The sequence below is a fragment of the Alexandromys fortis genome, unplaced genomic scaffold (assembly GCF_014885135.2).
Source record: "Alexandromys fortis isolate MF-2015 unplaced genomic scaffold, M_Fortis_MF-2015_v1.1 scaffold_106, whole genome shotgun sequence".
Lineage (NCBI taxonomy): Eukaryota > Metazoa > Chordata > Mammalia > Rodentia > Cricetidae > Alexandromys > Alexandromys fortis.
The window spans coordinates 6,034,603-6,051,793 of record NW_026067980.1 but is presented as its reverse complement, the minus strand read 5'-3'; the positions used below and the strand labels follow the sequence as shown (position 1 = coordinate 6,051,793).

General features: G+C 41.4%; 1 protein-coding gene across 1 annotated transcript in view; it reads left to right on the top strand.

The window, feature by feature from the left end:
• The window catches only part of Dnah12 (dynein axonemal heavy chain 12), a 155,360-nt gene that overhangs the window by 124,093 nt on the left and 14,076 nt on the right, over positions 1–17,191 (top strand). The window contains exons 62-67 of the mRNA XM_050158197.1: positions 2,496–2,654; positions 7,115–7,259; positions 9,383–9,533; positions 9,849–10,102; positions 10,326–10,466; positions 14,825–14,962. Coding sequence (XP_050014154.1) covers positions 2,496–2,654; positions 7,115–7,259; positions 9,383–9,533; positions 9,849–10,102; positions 10,326–10,466; positions 14,825–14,962 — 988 coding nt within the window. The remainder of the gene's footprint in view (positions 1–2,495; positions 2,655–7,114; positions 7,260–9,382; positions 9,534–9,848; positions 10,103–10,325; positions 10,467–14,824; positions 14,963–17,191) is intronic.

Sequence of the window (17,191 nt, the reverse complement as noted above, 5' to 3'; positions counted from 1 at the left end):
GTCTCTGCTCCAGCAGAGCTGTCGGGTCTCTCCGGGAGCAGAGCAGAGTCTGACCTCACTTCCTCTTCCGCCCAGAATTCTATTCTGTTTACTCCTCCCATCTATGTTCTAAGCTGAGGCCAAGCAGTTGGTTTATTATAACTTAACCAATGAAATCAACAGATTGATATATGACGCTCCCACATCAATGATTAATGATGTCAAGCTTTGTGTGTGTGTGTGCGCGCACGTACACACACACACATAGGGACTTTAGAAATCTATCACTTTCCACTTTTCCTGTTGGATTTTTGTTGTTTTCTAACTGACTCTTATGAGTTCTTTATATAATGTAGATCCAAACCCACCAACAATGTGTGACTGTCAGTCACTGTCTAGAATGCCTTTTCATTCTCTTAATTAACACAAATTCTTAATTTTAATATTGTCTGGTTTGTGGCCTGTGCTTAGTGAAAACACTTTGCCCTCAGTCCACTGATATAAAGATATTCATAATTATCTTTAAACTTCATTATTTTCCTTTTACATTTAGATCTAAGCCAGACGTAACAGATCTGTGGGTTCAATCTAAATAGATGCCAAACTTTACCTTTTATCTATTTAGCTATCCACTCATTAAAGCCAGGTGTTATTCTATAGGTCTGCCTTATATATTGTTCATTTTCCTAAAGCCATCTCAAACAAGGATGGAAAGAAAAAAATTATGTTTACTTGAGATCAGGATGTGTGTGCCCTTTGAGCACAGTGAATTCACAAAACCACCTCAAAATTTCATTTACAGAAGAAATTGATTTAACATAAGAAAAATGAATATGACTCGGGAGGTGGGTCGCTGTGCCAGTGTGGGGACCTAAATCTGAATTTCTGGTAACCACGGAGAGGTGACACGGCAGCATCCGTAACCCCAAAGCTCTCGGGTGGGGTGGAGGTGGAGACAGGAGGACACCCACGAAGCTCACGGGGCCAGTTAGCCTGGCATAAAAAGCAGCAAACAGACCCTATCTCAAACAGGTTGGACAGCAAAGAGCAACACCCCAGGTCATTCTCAGACACATGAGTTATAGCAAATGTGCCTATACTCACATATATGAATGCAGTGAGTACACACACACACACTCACACACACACACTCACACACACACACTCACATATACTCCCAGAGAGAGAGAGAGAGTTAAAAAATAAAACAAGTTAGCTTATATTTTTGTACTTCAATTATATATTGCTTAATCTTTAATCCTTGTCATAAATTATATGCTTTTAACAGTATCCGTTCAAAACACAGAACTATTGTATCTGCTCGAGATACCTAAACACCCGTCTCTCTAGAAATGTGCCGTGTACAGGAGGTGTGTGCTATTATTTTCCGTTAAGCAAACATGTTCTCTCTCTCCCCCTGCCACCTGAATTAAAGTGCGTACAATCTCTTATTTCTGTCAGCAGTGGTGGGGCAGAGCCATCCCCCCTCCTGGCACCAGCAGACTGAGTAGTCAAGGACCTCAGTGAGGCAAAGCTGTCGTTGATCCTTGGCTTCACTGCAGGAAACAGTTTCAGGATGGGCCAGCATCAGAGCTGAGTTTGCTAGAAGATGCCTTGAACATCAGAGAAGCAGAGTTGAGTTTGCTAGAAGATGCCTTGAACATAGGTTTTAAACACAGGAGTTAATAGAAAGTGGGACACTAAGGAAAGCAATAAGGCATTCATGGCTGGGGCTTTGGGCTTTCCAAGAGAGTTGCAATTCTGTATCTTTACAGTAGCCAGATATACTGGTTTTGTTGCATTCTGAAGTTACATCTCAGAGGGCTTTGTTTTCAGTAAATGAGAACCTAGTTCCTAGTGTCTCTGTTTTCAGTAAATGAGAACATAGTTCCTAGTGTGCCTTAGGTGGGATTACAACTGATACAGTAAAATCCTAGGTCACAAGGGTCACAGAGGAAGTTAAGATGTTTCTACTATACTCGAAGACTAAGCAGACTTGTATGAGATTCCCAGACTCTTTTCTGACAGGCTGCCAGCACACTCCCTTCCCCTGCCCAGTCCCCTTAGTTTTCTGTGCCTTTTATTCTTCCTTATCTCTGCTTTGGAAGTGTGTTAACTTTGCTCCACGCTGACATTCTTTTCTGTAGCATAGGTAAAGATTCAGCTTTACCTGAGCAGAGGTCCTTAAGCAGCAGTGCATGACAGGTCCACTGAGAAGCCCTCCTCAACTCTGCCTCCTGTCTGAACAACACTGCCAGGCTTTAGTTTTTACCACCTCTGCTCTGCATCTGGGGAATGTCACTGGGAAGACAGCGGGGCAACCATAAGCCACATTCTCTGTCTCTTAGTGGCTACATTCTGCGCGGTGTATTGAGTTCCCACAACAGCTGTTGTCTCATTAGTTGTGAGGCTAAGTACAGCCTGAGCTACTCCATCCAGGCTTGGACACAGAAGCTGCTATAATTCCATTTTAAGATCAACCATTCACAACAGTTTACAATTGTTTGGGAACACAGGGCCAAGAAAGAGATTGAATACCAGGAACTGATGTTTCTTTTAACTGGAGGAGTGAGTCTTAAGAGTGCCGAAAAAAATCCCGCTCCAGAATGGCTACAGGATAAAAGCTGGGAGGAGATTTGTAGAGCAAGTGAACTTGCCGTCTTCCAAGGACTCAGGTAATTGTGTACATTTGATTACTTAACGCTGAATGGTAATACTAAATTTGTAATTTAAATTTTTTCCATGATTCTTTCTAGTTTATTGGTTAGTAGAAAGACAGGCTCTTCACATAATGTACCACTTCACATAGAACAGAAGCAAGGTCTCCTGCAGCTCTGTCATCTGTCCCGATAGACCAATGAAAGAAACAAGTAACAGTGGCCACGCTGGGAAGAGAAACACAGGGGTCGAATCATCCCTTCAAGCCCATATTTAGTGTACTGGCGTGAGGTTTAGTTCTACAGAGGAAGGCTTAGAGCAGGAAATGTGTGTAATTAATTACCCTAATGACACGGAGAAAAGATCAAAAGAGGGGTCTCCGAGTGTGACAGAGGATCCTGGCCTCAGGTGGGCTTTCACCCAGGAGTTAGGGTGTATACATTCACAAACACACACAACTTCCACTGAGTCCATGGCTCCAGGTTCTTGTCTTGTAAACTTGGAAAACAAAATTCCCGAACCCCAGAAGAGTGAGCTTTAGACATGTTAGAATAGATCCTAATATAAAACTTACTATAAGGAAGGCAGAGCTCCTGGACAGCAGGAACAGATACATTCCAGGGATCAAGTTGCTATTGAGTGTCCAGCCTAGGAGGGTTTTGTCAGGCTTATGCAGAAACTGGGATGAGACGTGGAGAGGAGAGAAGGACAGTCCAGTCATTCACCCAAGATGCCTCTCGGTTTCAGTGGTACCCTCACAAATGGTTTCCAGGCAAGAGTGTCCATCTAGGAGAGAAACAAGGTAAAAAAAAAAAAAAAAAAAAAAAAAAAAAAAAAGTAGGAATCAAGCCCGCCCTGCTTTCTCTGACATTTCTAGCCTCTAGCTTGAACAGAACCACAGATATTTCCAGCTGCTGGCAAAGTACAGGAACCAAGGTCTCTGTCCTGAACTACCTGACCAATCTCTGTCTCCTGTTCTCATCACTGGCAAGGGTGTATCTTCTTGATCATTGCTCCAGTCCTGCAAAGGGACCCAAAGAAATCTTTATATATTTTTTCTTTTCTTTTTTTCCCACTTTACACACTAATCCCAGCTCCCACTCCCTTCCCTCCTCCCACCCCCTCCACCTACCTCTTCACTCCACCCCATCCACTCCCATCCACATTGCCCTGGGGAAAGTTCAAGGCCCTCACCACTACCTCCAGGCTGAGCAAGATATCCATCCTAAGAGAATAGGTTCCAAAAAGTCAGGCTAATCAGTAGGGATAAATCCTGGCACCACTGCCAGTGGCCCCGCAGTATGCCAAACAACCATCACCCACATAGAGAGGTCCCAGTTTAGATGTATGCTGGTTCCTTCCCTGTCCAGCTGGAGTCAGTAAGCTCCCATCAGCTCAGGTAAGCTATTTCAGTTGGTGTCCCCATCATGGTTTTCACTTCCTTGCTCATAGTCTCACTCCTCCCACTCTTCAACTGAACTTTGGGAGCTCATCCCAGTGCTCAGCTGCAGGTCTCTGCCTCTGTTTCCATCACTTGCTGATGAAGGCTCTATGGTGATATTTAAGATAGTCATCAATCTGACTACAAGACAAGGCCAGTTCGGGCACCCTCTCTTTCATTACTTAGGGTTTTATCTGGGGTCATCCTTGTAGATTCCTGGGAATCTCTCCAGTGCCAGGTTTCTTGCCAGCCCCATAATGGCTCAGTCAAAATATCTCTTTCCTTGCTCTCATCTCTATCCTTCCTCCATCTCGACTATCCATCCCTTTCCCTGGAGTTCTCCCCTCCTTTTCCCCTTCCACCCTCCCTTCTCCCCCTGATGCTGGAGTCTGCTTGTTCATTCCCAACTGTCCAGACCTGAAATAATTATACAGATACTATGTTATTTAAAACACTGGTTGGCCAATACCTTAAGCATATTGCTAGCTAGCTCTTATACCTTAAATTAACCTATTTTTATTATTTTATATTTTACCACGAGGCTCGTGGTTTACCAGTAAATTCCTGGCATCTGTCTCCTTTGGGCGGCTACATGGCATCTCTCTGACTCCGCCTACTCTATATCTTTTCCAGCCTGGCTATATTCTGTTAAGCCATTGGCTAAAAGCAGCTTCTTTATTAACCAACGGCAATACATAGCATACAGATGGGACTCCCCTTTTCTGTCTAAAAAAAAGATTTCAACTTTAACTACATAGAACAAAACAGTTATCAAGCAAGAATTATAATTATACAATATTTATATCTAACTTTTATCATACCAAAGAAAAACTATAACTATCTATTCTTCAACTCCATCAAAGACTCCAGAAGGATATAATATTACCTATACATAATATATAATACTTAATATATAATTATATATATATATACTTCTATAGTATATATACTATAAAAGTAAACAAGAAATACATTGTAAGCAACTTCCAAAACTCTAGAATTGAAAGAGACATCTCGCTGCCTGGTCAGTCACCCAAAGTTCTTCTGTAACATTGTGCCATCCATTTTCAGCCTACAGACCCATAGTATCCAGCCTACTTTTCCATGAAGAAGGAAATTTGAAAGACAGTTCCACCTATATTGGCAGTTTGTCAGTCACTTTCTTCTGTGCCCCGCAGAATGTCTGGCAGACTCTTTCATGAAGCAGGAAACCTGAAGGACTGTCTCACTATTAGGCAAGTTCAGCAGTCATTTTTCTGTGGGTCCTGCATGTCCAGTTCATACAGCATAACATCAAGCAGTCCAGGCTTGTTCAAATTGCTAACAAACTCCTTGAGGAGCCTCTTTGATGCCCATCATTCTCTTGAAGTAGATTGGTGCTGCCAGGAGCAGATGTGTCTCACTGTTATGAAAAGTCCTAAGTTCTTAAACCATTTTAAATGCCATATTCTATAGGTCTTTGAAAGGTTTAAAGATTATCTATCTAACTAAAATATATCTCTATATATCTAGAAAACCTAACATGACTACAAGCTTGACTATTATAGATGATTATCTCTATTAACCTATATTTCTTAATTATACATTACATTTTTAAATGAGCTGCACAAACACAATACATTAATTAAGAGCAGAAATATATATATATAAAACAAAATTGTACAATAAAATGTCTCTCTGTACTTAGCTCTTTCACAGTCAAAAAATTCAACACAATAATATACATAATCCAGACTCTCTGTGTATATTCCATCTTTACGTGGCTTATTTTTCTTTACTCCTTTTATCTATGACTGTCTGTGCTCTGACTCTTTAAAGACTTTTTATAGGCATTTACTTCCTTTTATAACTGTCTATATTCTTTTTCTTCTCTCTCCCAAGACTACATACATTTATCCAACACTTTGAGCCATTTAGAGGTCTTTTTTATCCAAATCTGTCTTTATTGCGTATCTGTAATTATTTTCTGACCAGGAGCACTTTTAAAATGGTAAGCAGCTTGATTGCAGCGGCTCTGGATGCTGGCTCTGCCACTCTCCACCTTTGGCGGAGGTACCATTAACGCCAGCTCTTGGGACCACCAGGTAGGAGCCACACTCAGCACTTTAATTCTGAGAAGGAGTGTGCAGCACATAAACCCTTTTTATCTGAGTAATAACTAAATCTGCCGTGCAGGACACTGCACAGCCTGGAAGTATCTCTGTGTATGGCGGCAGGAATCCACCACTCTCTCCTGCCTGTGCACCCCTAGCAGACTCCATCCCGCCTACCCAGGCAGGGAGCACTGAGCCACGGGCACGGTCTCAGCTACTTTCTCCCGACCCCAAGTGGGCACAAAAGCATCCAGGCCCAAAGTGGGTGGAGGGCATCAGCGCAAATGTTTCAGACCATGATGACATTTCTTTTTTTGCAGTCATTTGATGACACTGGAAAACCCCACTTCCGGCTCTTTTTATTTTTCTTCGCATCACTCTCCATTTCTCTTTACATGATGCTCTCCTTTGTGAAGCTGTTACAATTTCTATGTCCAGGGAGCAAGGAAAAGTGGCCTTTCTTTTCAGGACTGAGATGACGCTATGCTACATCTGTCAGAGAGGAGCTCCCAGCTGGGTGAGGTCGCTGAAGCCAGAGCCCTGCAGGTGTAGGAGAATCATGTCATAACTCTCCCTAGAACTGCACCACCTGAATCAGGGGTTCTGGCTTCTTCTCTCACATCTTCTCCTCCTCTGCCGGAAGTATTTATTTACCTGTTCCTACAAAGAATGCATTCCCTGCCTCCCCTCAAGAACAACTCCTGAATCCCAGCATTCGGAAGGCAGAGGCAGGCAGAGATTCAAGGCCAGCCTGGTCTACAGAGTGAGTTCCAGGACAGCCAGGGCTACACAGATAAACCCTGTCATGAAAAAACCAAACAATAACAAAAGAGTAACTCCTGTAGTCTAGTGATTTTAACATGGTCCCCTTACTGTCTTATTTCTTCCCTTGCTCGATTATCTCTTAAAATATTTCTCAGTAAAACAATGGTTTTTCCACTAGGGAGCATTTCTGTGAGAACACAGAGGAGTGGCGGGAGATCTATGACAGCAAAGAGCCGCACAATGTGAAATTTCCAGAACCAATGGACAAGACGCTGAATGAATTGCAGAAAATAATAATTCTTCGGTGTTTAAGGCCTGATAAGGTAAAAGACAAGTCTGAGATTCAGATAAACTGCAGTTTGCGGCATGCCAGTCTTAAGGACAACAGCCTTGTGATGCATGATGACACCGTAGTCCATGGCAGCCTCTTAACCAGCGAACACTGTGTAACCAGAATCCGAGATTTGCTCCTTGACTGGTAGTGAAAACCTAGAAACAACAATAAGCTAAAGGAAATGAATTTACTTATGATTTTAGCCAGAGTGTGAAGAAGGGGGGAAATTCCTCCATTTCTCTGGGTCTTGCTTATAGAAAATGTGGTAAGGGGATTGCTAGGAGCTTCAGGCTAGCCTGGGCTACGGAGTGAGACCTAGCTTCAAAAATCCTCAATAAAAATAATAAAAATTTAAATGTAGAAAGAAATCACGTAGAGTTGGGCAGAAAGGGAAGTGTATCTGAATACTGTGCGTGTCTATGTAAGCTAAGTGTCAAAGAGTTTCAAAGTTGTATACGTTTATGAAGCTAAGAAAACTATAGGAAACTAAGGGTAGTTTCCTCGTGAAGAATGAGAACCTCTGCTGAACTGACCTTGCTTTGCTTTGCACCTGGGAACACCCACCTGTGCCTCGCGATTGGCTCTTGATGGCAATGGAGTTAGTCCCGCCCCTTGTGGGGCACTGTTTTGCCATCCATGCTCTGAAGGCTGAACTTACTGTGCACACCACTGAGCTCACCCCTAGAACACACAGTGCTTGCTGATTTGTTAGGGTCTCCTGGATAGACGAGGGAACTCTTGATGTTGGAAATCCGTATCTTGTTTTGCTGTGTATCTTCAGGACTCAAAGCACTGCACGGGTGGATATTATAAGGTCAGTCAATTTCTACAAAGTGGGTTGAACTAAACTGAATTAAAGCGTGCCATGTGGGGCTTTCCAGTCTGATTGAGTTTAAGGAAGTGGGTCATGAGATGGTGAAGCTGTTAAGTCTGCAGGGAGCCTGGGAGACAGACCTGAGACCCAGAGAAACAGTGAGATTGCTGCTCAGATCCAAAGGCAGTCTGAGAAGACATCTTCCCTCTGCAGTTTTGTCCTGTAACTTGGTCGGCTGATTGGATGAGACCGACCCACATTGCTTTATAGAGGGAAATCAGCTTTACTTATCCAAATATTAGTCTCAGCAACAAAGTGTAGACTATTTGAACAAATATTTGGCTTTCATGGCCTTAAAAAGACATCTTTGTTTATTTATATAGCAGCATGAGAGGCAATATATTAGCTCTAAGTATGGTTATAATTTATATGTTTCTTATAATGGTTATAAGAATATAAAATAACACACTATAATAAAGACACAAAAAAGTACAGCTGCTAAGTAACTAATTTCACTCTCAACAGCCCAAAGACAAATGGCAAGGCAGCCTAATATATTTGGTTATGTTTGCTTCCTTCCTTTCAAGAGTTATTTATTCTATGAGTGTGAATGTTTTGTCTGCATGTATGTTTGTAAGTATGTATACCATGTGATGCCAAGTGCCCATGGAGGTCAGAAGAGGGAATTGGATCGCTTGGACTGGTGTTGCAAACAACTGTGAGCCGCCATGTGGGTCCTGGGGACCAAGCCCAGGTCCTCTACCAAACAAGAAGTGCTCTCAACCACCAAGCTGTCACACCCCACCCCTGCTCCTAACCACCGAGCTGTCACACCCCACCCCTGCTCCTAACCGCGGAGCTATCACATCTCCAGCTTCTAATGTATCTCAGGGAATGAAGCAGAGATTAGACTGTGGGAACCAGGGTTATTGACTGTGTGACTGAGTTTCCCACTGGAGGTCACAGAGTGGGGTTGGGGGAATGACCCAGTACACCAGTACATGGGAAAGAGTTGTGCCCACTTGTCCGTACTCTGCTGAAACTTGCAGCAAGGGAGAGTGCTTATGGCTTCACCAAAGATCCACTGTGAGAACCAGTCGATAAGCAAAAGGTGGTGGGCCCAGTGCCCTGCAAACTGGGTTTGCCTTCATCAGAACACATTCGTTCTGGTGGGTCAGCCAATCTCACTGCATGATCCCTGCAGACCGCAGCAATGCTCTAGTTTTTTGTTTGTTTTCCAGTAAATCTGTGGTATGCAATAAAACTTTCTCAAAAGACTGTATCTTCTCTATTCCCAGATAACCCCAGCTATAACAAATTATGTAACCGACAAACTAGGGAAAAAATTTGTAGAACCTCCACCATTTGATTTGACAAAGAGTTACTTGGATTCGAATTGCACCATTCCCTTGATTTTTGTGCTGTCTCCAGGAGCAGATCCTATGGCCAGTAAGTATATGTACTGCAACACACACACAATTTATTGTCAGCGTATATTTTGCCTGAATGTATATGTATATAATACATATATATAAATGTATGTATATTTATATAAATGCACTGTGTGTCCAGCATATATTGTATGCTTTTAATTTACAATTTAAAACATTTTGTTCAGATGCATTTGTTATATGATTGTAAATCTGTTAACAAATCTGGTGCTTAGGGAAAGATAACCAAGCTTTTCCATGATAAAACACATATGCACAGAAACTGTAAACTAGAATAGGGCAGAAATGGTGTCATTTATTTCTGCCTACGTAGGTCTGCTGAAGTTTGCAAATGATAAATCTATGTCTGGAAATAAGTTCCAAGCTATTTCACTGGGGCAAGGACAAGGACCGGTTGCAGCAAAAATGATTACAGCTGCAATAGAAGAAGGAACTTGGGTTTGTCTACAAAACTGTCACCTTGCTGTTTCCTGGATGCCCACACTGGAAAAAATATGTGAAGATTTTTCAACTGAAATCTGCAATTCGAGTTTTAGGCTTTGGCTCACAAGCTATCCGTCCCCAAAGGTAAGTTTCCTATGATAGAGTCCAGTGCGCTTACTTAGCTGTTGTGCTGTACTTCTTAATTAGGTTTTAAACTATTAGAGATTTTGAAATATTCTGATTAAGTTTTAAAACTCTCAGAGATTTTGAAATATCTGCTTCTCTACTCATTTTTAATCCAGTGATGTTTGCAATTTTAGGGCTCAAGACGGTCATCTTTCATAATACTTCATTTGTTTTGTCTTAGTTCCCAGTAACAATTCTACAAAACGGAGTAAAAATGACCAATGAACCTCCCACGGGTCTTCGGCTAAATCTCCTCCAATCATATCTCTCTGATCCAATTTCCGATCCTCAGTTTTTCAAGGGATGCCTGGGCAAAGAACCGGTAATATCCAGCTTCCAGCACTCTCCAGTTGTATTCTTATAGTCAATTAAACATGCTAATATAATGTTTTTACTTAGCATGTTTTTAAACTGGGTATATTTTCTAATGTAGCATGAATTGTTTCTATATGATTCGTCCTTCTGCTTAAGGCACAGTAAACACTGAAATAGTTTTGAGTGGATGTAGTTTAGTCTATAAACTAAAGCCCAAGTGTGTTTTATATTATATAACTTAGCCATTCTTTCAACAAATAGGTGTGCTGAGCACATTCCAAAGTACTAGATATAAAGCAAAGAAAACACAGGTGCAGAGAAATACGCCTTTGAAGAACTTGTGTTCTAGCAATAATGGTTTCAAATACTTTGTTTTCCGTTGCATAACTGAAACTCTTTCACAGTCAGACTCATGGTTCATGCTCGTCACGTCAGTCCTCGGGAGACTAATGCAGGGTGATTGCTACAAGTCTGAGGCCAGCCTGGATGACACAAGCAGTTCTAGGTTAGCCTGGGCTACAGAATGAAACGAGTGTTGCTGGGAAAACTGATGCCCACATGAAGAATGAAACTAGATCCCACCTCTCACCCTACACAAAAATCAACTCCAAATGAACCAAGACCTGAAACTCTTGAGAATTTTGGAGGGGAAAAAAGATAGGGAAAAACACTGTAAGATATGGACACAGGCAAGAATTTTCTAAATAGGACTCCAGTAACTCAGGAAATAATGCCAGAAATCGACAAATGAGACATCATAAAACTAAAAACCTTATGCATAGCAAAGGAAACAGTTAATCAATTGAGGAGTCAGCCCAGAGAATTGGAGAATATATATCCAGCTCTATATCTGACAGAAAATGAATATCTAGAACATACAAAGAACTTTCAAAACTCAACAAGAAATTAGTCAACTCAGTCAGTAAAAGGGGTAATGAGATGAACAGTCTCAAAGGATTAAATAAAACATTCAATAAATATATGAAAAATGTTCAACCTCACTAGCTATCAGAGAAATACAAATTAAAATTACATTGAGAGTTCCTCAGGGCTGGAGAGATGGCTCAGCAGTTAAGAGCACTGCTGATCTTCCAGAGGACCTGGGTTCGATTCCCAGCGTCCTCATAGCAGCTCACAACTGTCTATAACTCCTATTCCAGGGGATCTGACACCCTCATACAGAGATACATGCATTCAAAACACCAATACACGTAAAATAAAAATAGATTATATATATTTTTTTAAAAAAAAAAAAGAAAGAATTCCTGTTACCTAAGTTAGAATGGCAGACATTAAGAAAACAAACAAGAGGCTTTAGAGACGGCTCAGTCACCCACCTAGGGTGTCTCACAACCATCTGTAACACCAACTCCAGGAGATCCAAAGCCCTTTTCTGGCCTCCATGGGCAGTGCATGCACATGGTACACACTCAGGGAATCAGACACATACTTTTTCTTTAAGATTTATTTATTTATTATGTATACAGTGTGCACACCAGAAGAGGGCACCAGATCTCATTATGGACAGTTGTGAGCCACCATGTGGTTGCTGGGAATTGAACTCAGGACCTCTGGAAAAGCAGGCAGTGCTCTTAACCTCTGAACCATCTCTCCAGCCCAATCAGACACATACTTTATAGATAAAATAAAAATTTTTTAAATCTTTTAAAAAAACTAATAGTAGATCTTTATTCAGAGGACCCCAAGTGAACACATCATGGAGACCCCTGCACACATCTCTTCTGCAGCACTACTCCCGGTAGCCAGGATGTGGAGCTTTGCTATACAGACACAATGGACTTCTTCAGTCATAACGAAGAAGGAAGTTGTATCATTTGCAGGAAAATGGATGCAGGGAATATAAACATATTAAGTGACCAAGTCAAAAATATTTATTCTTATTTAAATGTTTTTCTCCATTTTGCCTAATAAATCATGTATGTGTGTGACATGAAAATAGAAGCAAAACTATCTAGGGAGGATAATGGGAAAGAAAAGAATACAGAAGTATGGAGGAAACGCACCCAATGTACAATATATACTTGCATGAAGATGCCCTCATGTATGACCTGCCGTGACAATGGGTATATGCAATGAAATTTTAAAAATAAACCAGGCAACGAATGAGCTATGGAAACACACAGACAGCTACCAGAAGATGTAGTACACATGGCCAGTTAACACATGGAGAACACATGTAGTTACCAGAAGAAGTAGTACACATGGCCAATTAACACACAGAGAACTTTCCAACATCTTAACCACCGGGGAAATGCAAATTAAAGACACATAGAAATTTTATCTCATCCCACCCAGAATGCTTATCTAAAAGACAAGGATACTGGCGAGGATGTAGACAAAAGGAAACCCTTTTACACACTGCTTATGGAAATGCAAGTTGGCTCAGCCCCTGCAGAGTTAGTATGAAGATTCCTCAAAAAACTAAAGCTAGAGCTACTATGTCCCAGCTGCACCACTTTTGGATAGCTCTCCATTCAGGTTACTGTTGTTACGTTGAAACACCATGACCGAAAGTAAGCGGGGAAGAAAGGGTTTATTTGGCTCACACTTCCACATTATAGTCCATCATGGAAGGAAGGCAGAACAGGAATTCAAACAGGGCAGGAACCTGGAGGTAGGGGATGATGCAGAGCCAATGGAGGGGTGCTGGCTTGCTTCTTAGGGTCTGTTCAGCCTGCTTTCTTTTAGAACCCAAGAGCACCCGCCCAGGAGTGGTGTCACCCATAATGGGATGAGCCATTCCCTATCGATCACTAATTAAGAAAATTCCCTGCAGGCATGCCTACATCCTGATCTGATGGGGGCGTTTTCTCAACTCCATCCCCTCCAATGACTTTAGCTTGTGTCAAGTTGACGTTAGACTAGCCAGCACAAACAGCCAAGGGATTTTAAGGCAACACAGCACAGGGCATCCGTCCAGCTATGCTCGCTGAAGCCCTAGTCACAACAGACAGGCTATAGAATTCACTTGAGTATCTGCTAATAACTGAATTATTTTTTAAAAAAATATGTGGCATATACACATAGAAGAGTTTTATTTCACCAAAAATAAGAATGAAATTATGTCATTTTCTGGAAAACGAATGCAGTGGGAGGTCCTCTATCTCTGTCTAGCTAGCTATGTTATTAGTATACCTTCAACCTACTGTGAGAGCACCCTCCAGAGCACTGATACAGGAGACCCATGTGACTCCCATATTAGACACTGGAAGATGTCATGGGAGGGAAGGCACAGTGGTGGTGGCAGAAACTACTATGTAAATATCTGGAGGAAGAAATATACTTATATATCAAGTAATTTTTCTCAAAAGGTTCTTCTCTCCCTGACTATTTATTTCACTACACCATTACCTGGCAGACGAACATCTACTCGATTTATGTATATTTCAGTAAAGGAGTCTATTCATTAAGGCACAGTGTGCTTACATTTCTGGATCATCTGGGTTGTGATTGTTTTTGTTGTTGTTGTTGTTCTGCTTCAGTCCTGAGATAAATTGTGTTATGTCTCCCAGAGTAACCTCAAATTCCTGGACAGCAATCCTCCTGCTTGAGCAGCTGAGGCTATTCATTTATACCACCATGCCTGGTCCACATCTTAATAATAAACTGCGAAGTGTGACTTAGTCCTGGCCACTCCAGTGTGACTTAGTCCTAGCCATTCCAGACTCTTGGGCAGGAAGATCGCTTGAGCCCAGGAGATTAGCCCAGGCAGCAGAACAAGATTTCAAAGCAAATAAGAAGGGAAGAAGGGACTGAAACAATTTATACCACTTTATCACAGGAAGGATTGACTTAGAGCTATGTTTGAGGTGTTCTAATTTGAAATACATGCCTTCAGTATACTTGCAATCTACTTTGGGAGATTATAGATCCGTATTAGACACCGGAAGATGTCACGGAAGGGTCAACGAAGAATGCTTTTACTGATGTTCTCCAAAGGAAAAGTGATAAAGTTGAGAATTATATATTGGATTTATTCATATTCTCTTCTTTAGTCATTTTTTGCAATTATAGTTTCAAGCACATGCCCAGAAATCTACAAGATAATACTGAGTGCTGAGATTAGAGAGAGCTATGAATGGCAGGTATCATTAACCAACACTTTATAAAATAGTGATGATTTGTATTTTAGTAACATTTAATATCATGATTTGCTTAGCTTTGGATATCTGAGCTAAGCACAACATGAATGCTTTTGTAGGAAGTATGATCCATGCCTTTTTAAAATCAAAGTCGGCAGCGGCATCTGATCACAGAACTCTGTAATGAAAGAGCGTCTGTTTTTCTACTTTTACTGATGAAAATCTAATCAGATTTTCCTTTTGTGCAATTTTCACATTAAAGGCGTGGGAGAAGTTGCTTTTCGGAGTATGCTTTTTTCATGCCCTTGTTCAAGAAAGAAAAAAATTCGGTCCTCTGGGTTGGAATATCCCATATGGATTCAACGAGTCAGACTTACGCATCAGTATCCGGCAACTGCAGGTAAAATGAGAACAGAATGAGCATTTGTGAAGGAGTACTGTTTAACAGTCCCTAGGCCACATTTGATGGTATTTATGTCAGGCTTTATAATAAAAATTACAGATTATTTTTTAGAAATTATTGATGCTTGGTGGGAGATGTAGCTCAGTTGTAGGTACTTGCTCAGTATACACGAGGCCCAAGTTTGGATCTACTGAAGGAGAAAAAATAATTATTAAAATAAATTATTAGTATCTTATCAAGTCTTTTAAAAGTAATGAATCAGAAACCTTAAACACAAATAAGTCTTTCATTTGAAAATCCTTATAGCTGCAGAAATGGGTGCTTATGAATTAAATGTTAAATGACTTTGATTTGAGCATTGGTTTTGAAACTAGTAGTAGATTCGGAGAATATTTTGCTTCAAACATTTGCCATACAACCTATAAGCAACTGAGAACTCGATATCTGCCAGGCCTTAGGTGGCAGTCTCATGACCTCAACCTTCCCAGAAATTCATAGGAATTCACTGAAATTCATAGACATCAGCTAGCTCCATCTTTCACACCTAGGGGGCACCATCCTCACCTGGTCAGGGTTCCTCTCTCCAAGGTCGCAGCAGAAACTGGCAGCTAAGGGATTAAACAGCAGGGAGAGCGTTGTCTCCATTTCCTACCTACACTACAAATTTAACATTCAGTTCCCTAGGGTCTCCTCCAGTTTAACATACATGTACCTTCCCCCAAAGAGAAGGAGGGAAACTTTTCATCCAGCACACAATTCATTTCCTCAGAGGATAACACTGCCTCTTCCTCAGTCCCTCTCACATCTCTTGGCAGTTCTCTTCCTCTTGAAAACATGAAAGTCTCAAAAAAAAAAAAGACTGAGCCCTTATTTTGGCTCTGGAAAACTTAAAAAATATTTTCCCAACCATGCACCGTTTCTTCTGTAATACAGAGACAGACAAAACTGTCTCCGCGAGTAACAATCATTGCAGTATGCACACTTCCTCTGTATGCTGGGCAAAGCATAGGCTCTAGAAGCGGAAGAAATAAACTTAAGTCTTCTCATCTCTTCACATTCTCCTGTTTCATGTTCTGCAGGTTTAATGGCAGATGTATAAGACAATGAGAAAGCCATGCGAAACGTAGCTTTACTATTATTGCTATGATAAGGAAACTTCTGTATTGAAACCATGTCACCATGTGAACAAGGACCCAGCACTAAGACTTAAAATTACTTTGTTTTTATCTCATCGTGAAAGGTGCCCGAAAACAGGCACAGGGTCTCAGCATTGGCCTTTTTGGCCTCTGGAACTATGGGCAGCTATCCTGTGCATGAAGAACATCCCATACCTCTACCCAAGAAGTGCCAACAGCACCTCACACCCACCACAATTATGATTTACTGATCTCCAGGCATTGCTGAGTCCCCTCACAGATAAAAATGGATCCCAGTTACCAAGAAGGCTTATTAGCCTTCATTTTTAAAAGCTTTAGCAATTTCCATGTCCGTTATTTAAATTAAATATCTTTCTCATTTAAAAAAAGCATCATGAAGACTGGAGAGATGGTTCAGTGGTTAAGAGCACAGGCTACTCTTGCGGAGGACCCGAGTTCAGTTCCTGCACCCATGCTGGGAAAGTTCACAGCCACCTGTAACTTCAGCTTCAGGGGATCCAATGTCAATCTGGCTTTGGGGGCACCTATACTCCCATGAGCTCATACTACATATATACACACATATGCACATGATCACACGTGATTTTTAATTTTTTTTCCAAGAAAATGGCATTCTGAGGGCGGGAGGATGACCCACTGGGAAAGAGCACTTGATCTGTCTGAGCCTCTGACTCAGAGTCACTAGCACCTACCTATGTGTATGCCCCATGACCCCAGCATTGGGAGTCCGAGACATGCTAAGCCCCAGAGCTTACTGGCCAATTAGCCGAGCCAAAAGAAAGCAAGCTTCCAGTTCACTGTTTGCTTTACTGTTTCAAGGCAGTAAAGCAAAAAGGTAGTAGAGACAGACACTCAGTATCCTGATCTGGGCTCCATAGTCACACCCTTGAAATACAGACACACCAGTCAACATATGAATCAGGCATGGTGGCTCACCCTTGTCATTCCAGCACTTGGAAGGTGGAAGCAGCCTGCTTGGACTATAGAGTAAAAGTAAATAAATATCAGTATGTTTATAACAGAAAAAAAAAACGAAGAATGGAGACAAAATAACTTAAAATAAGATACT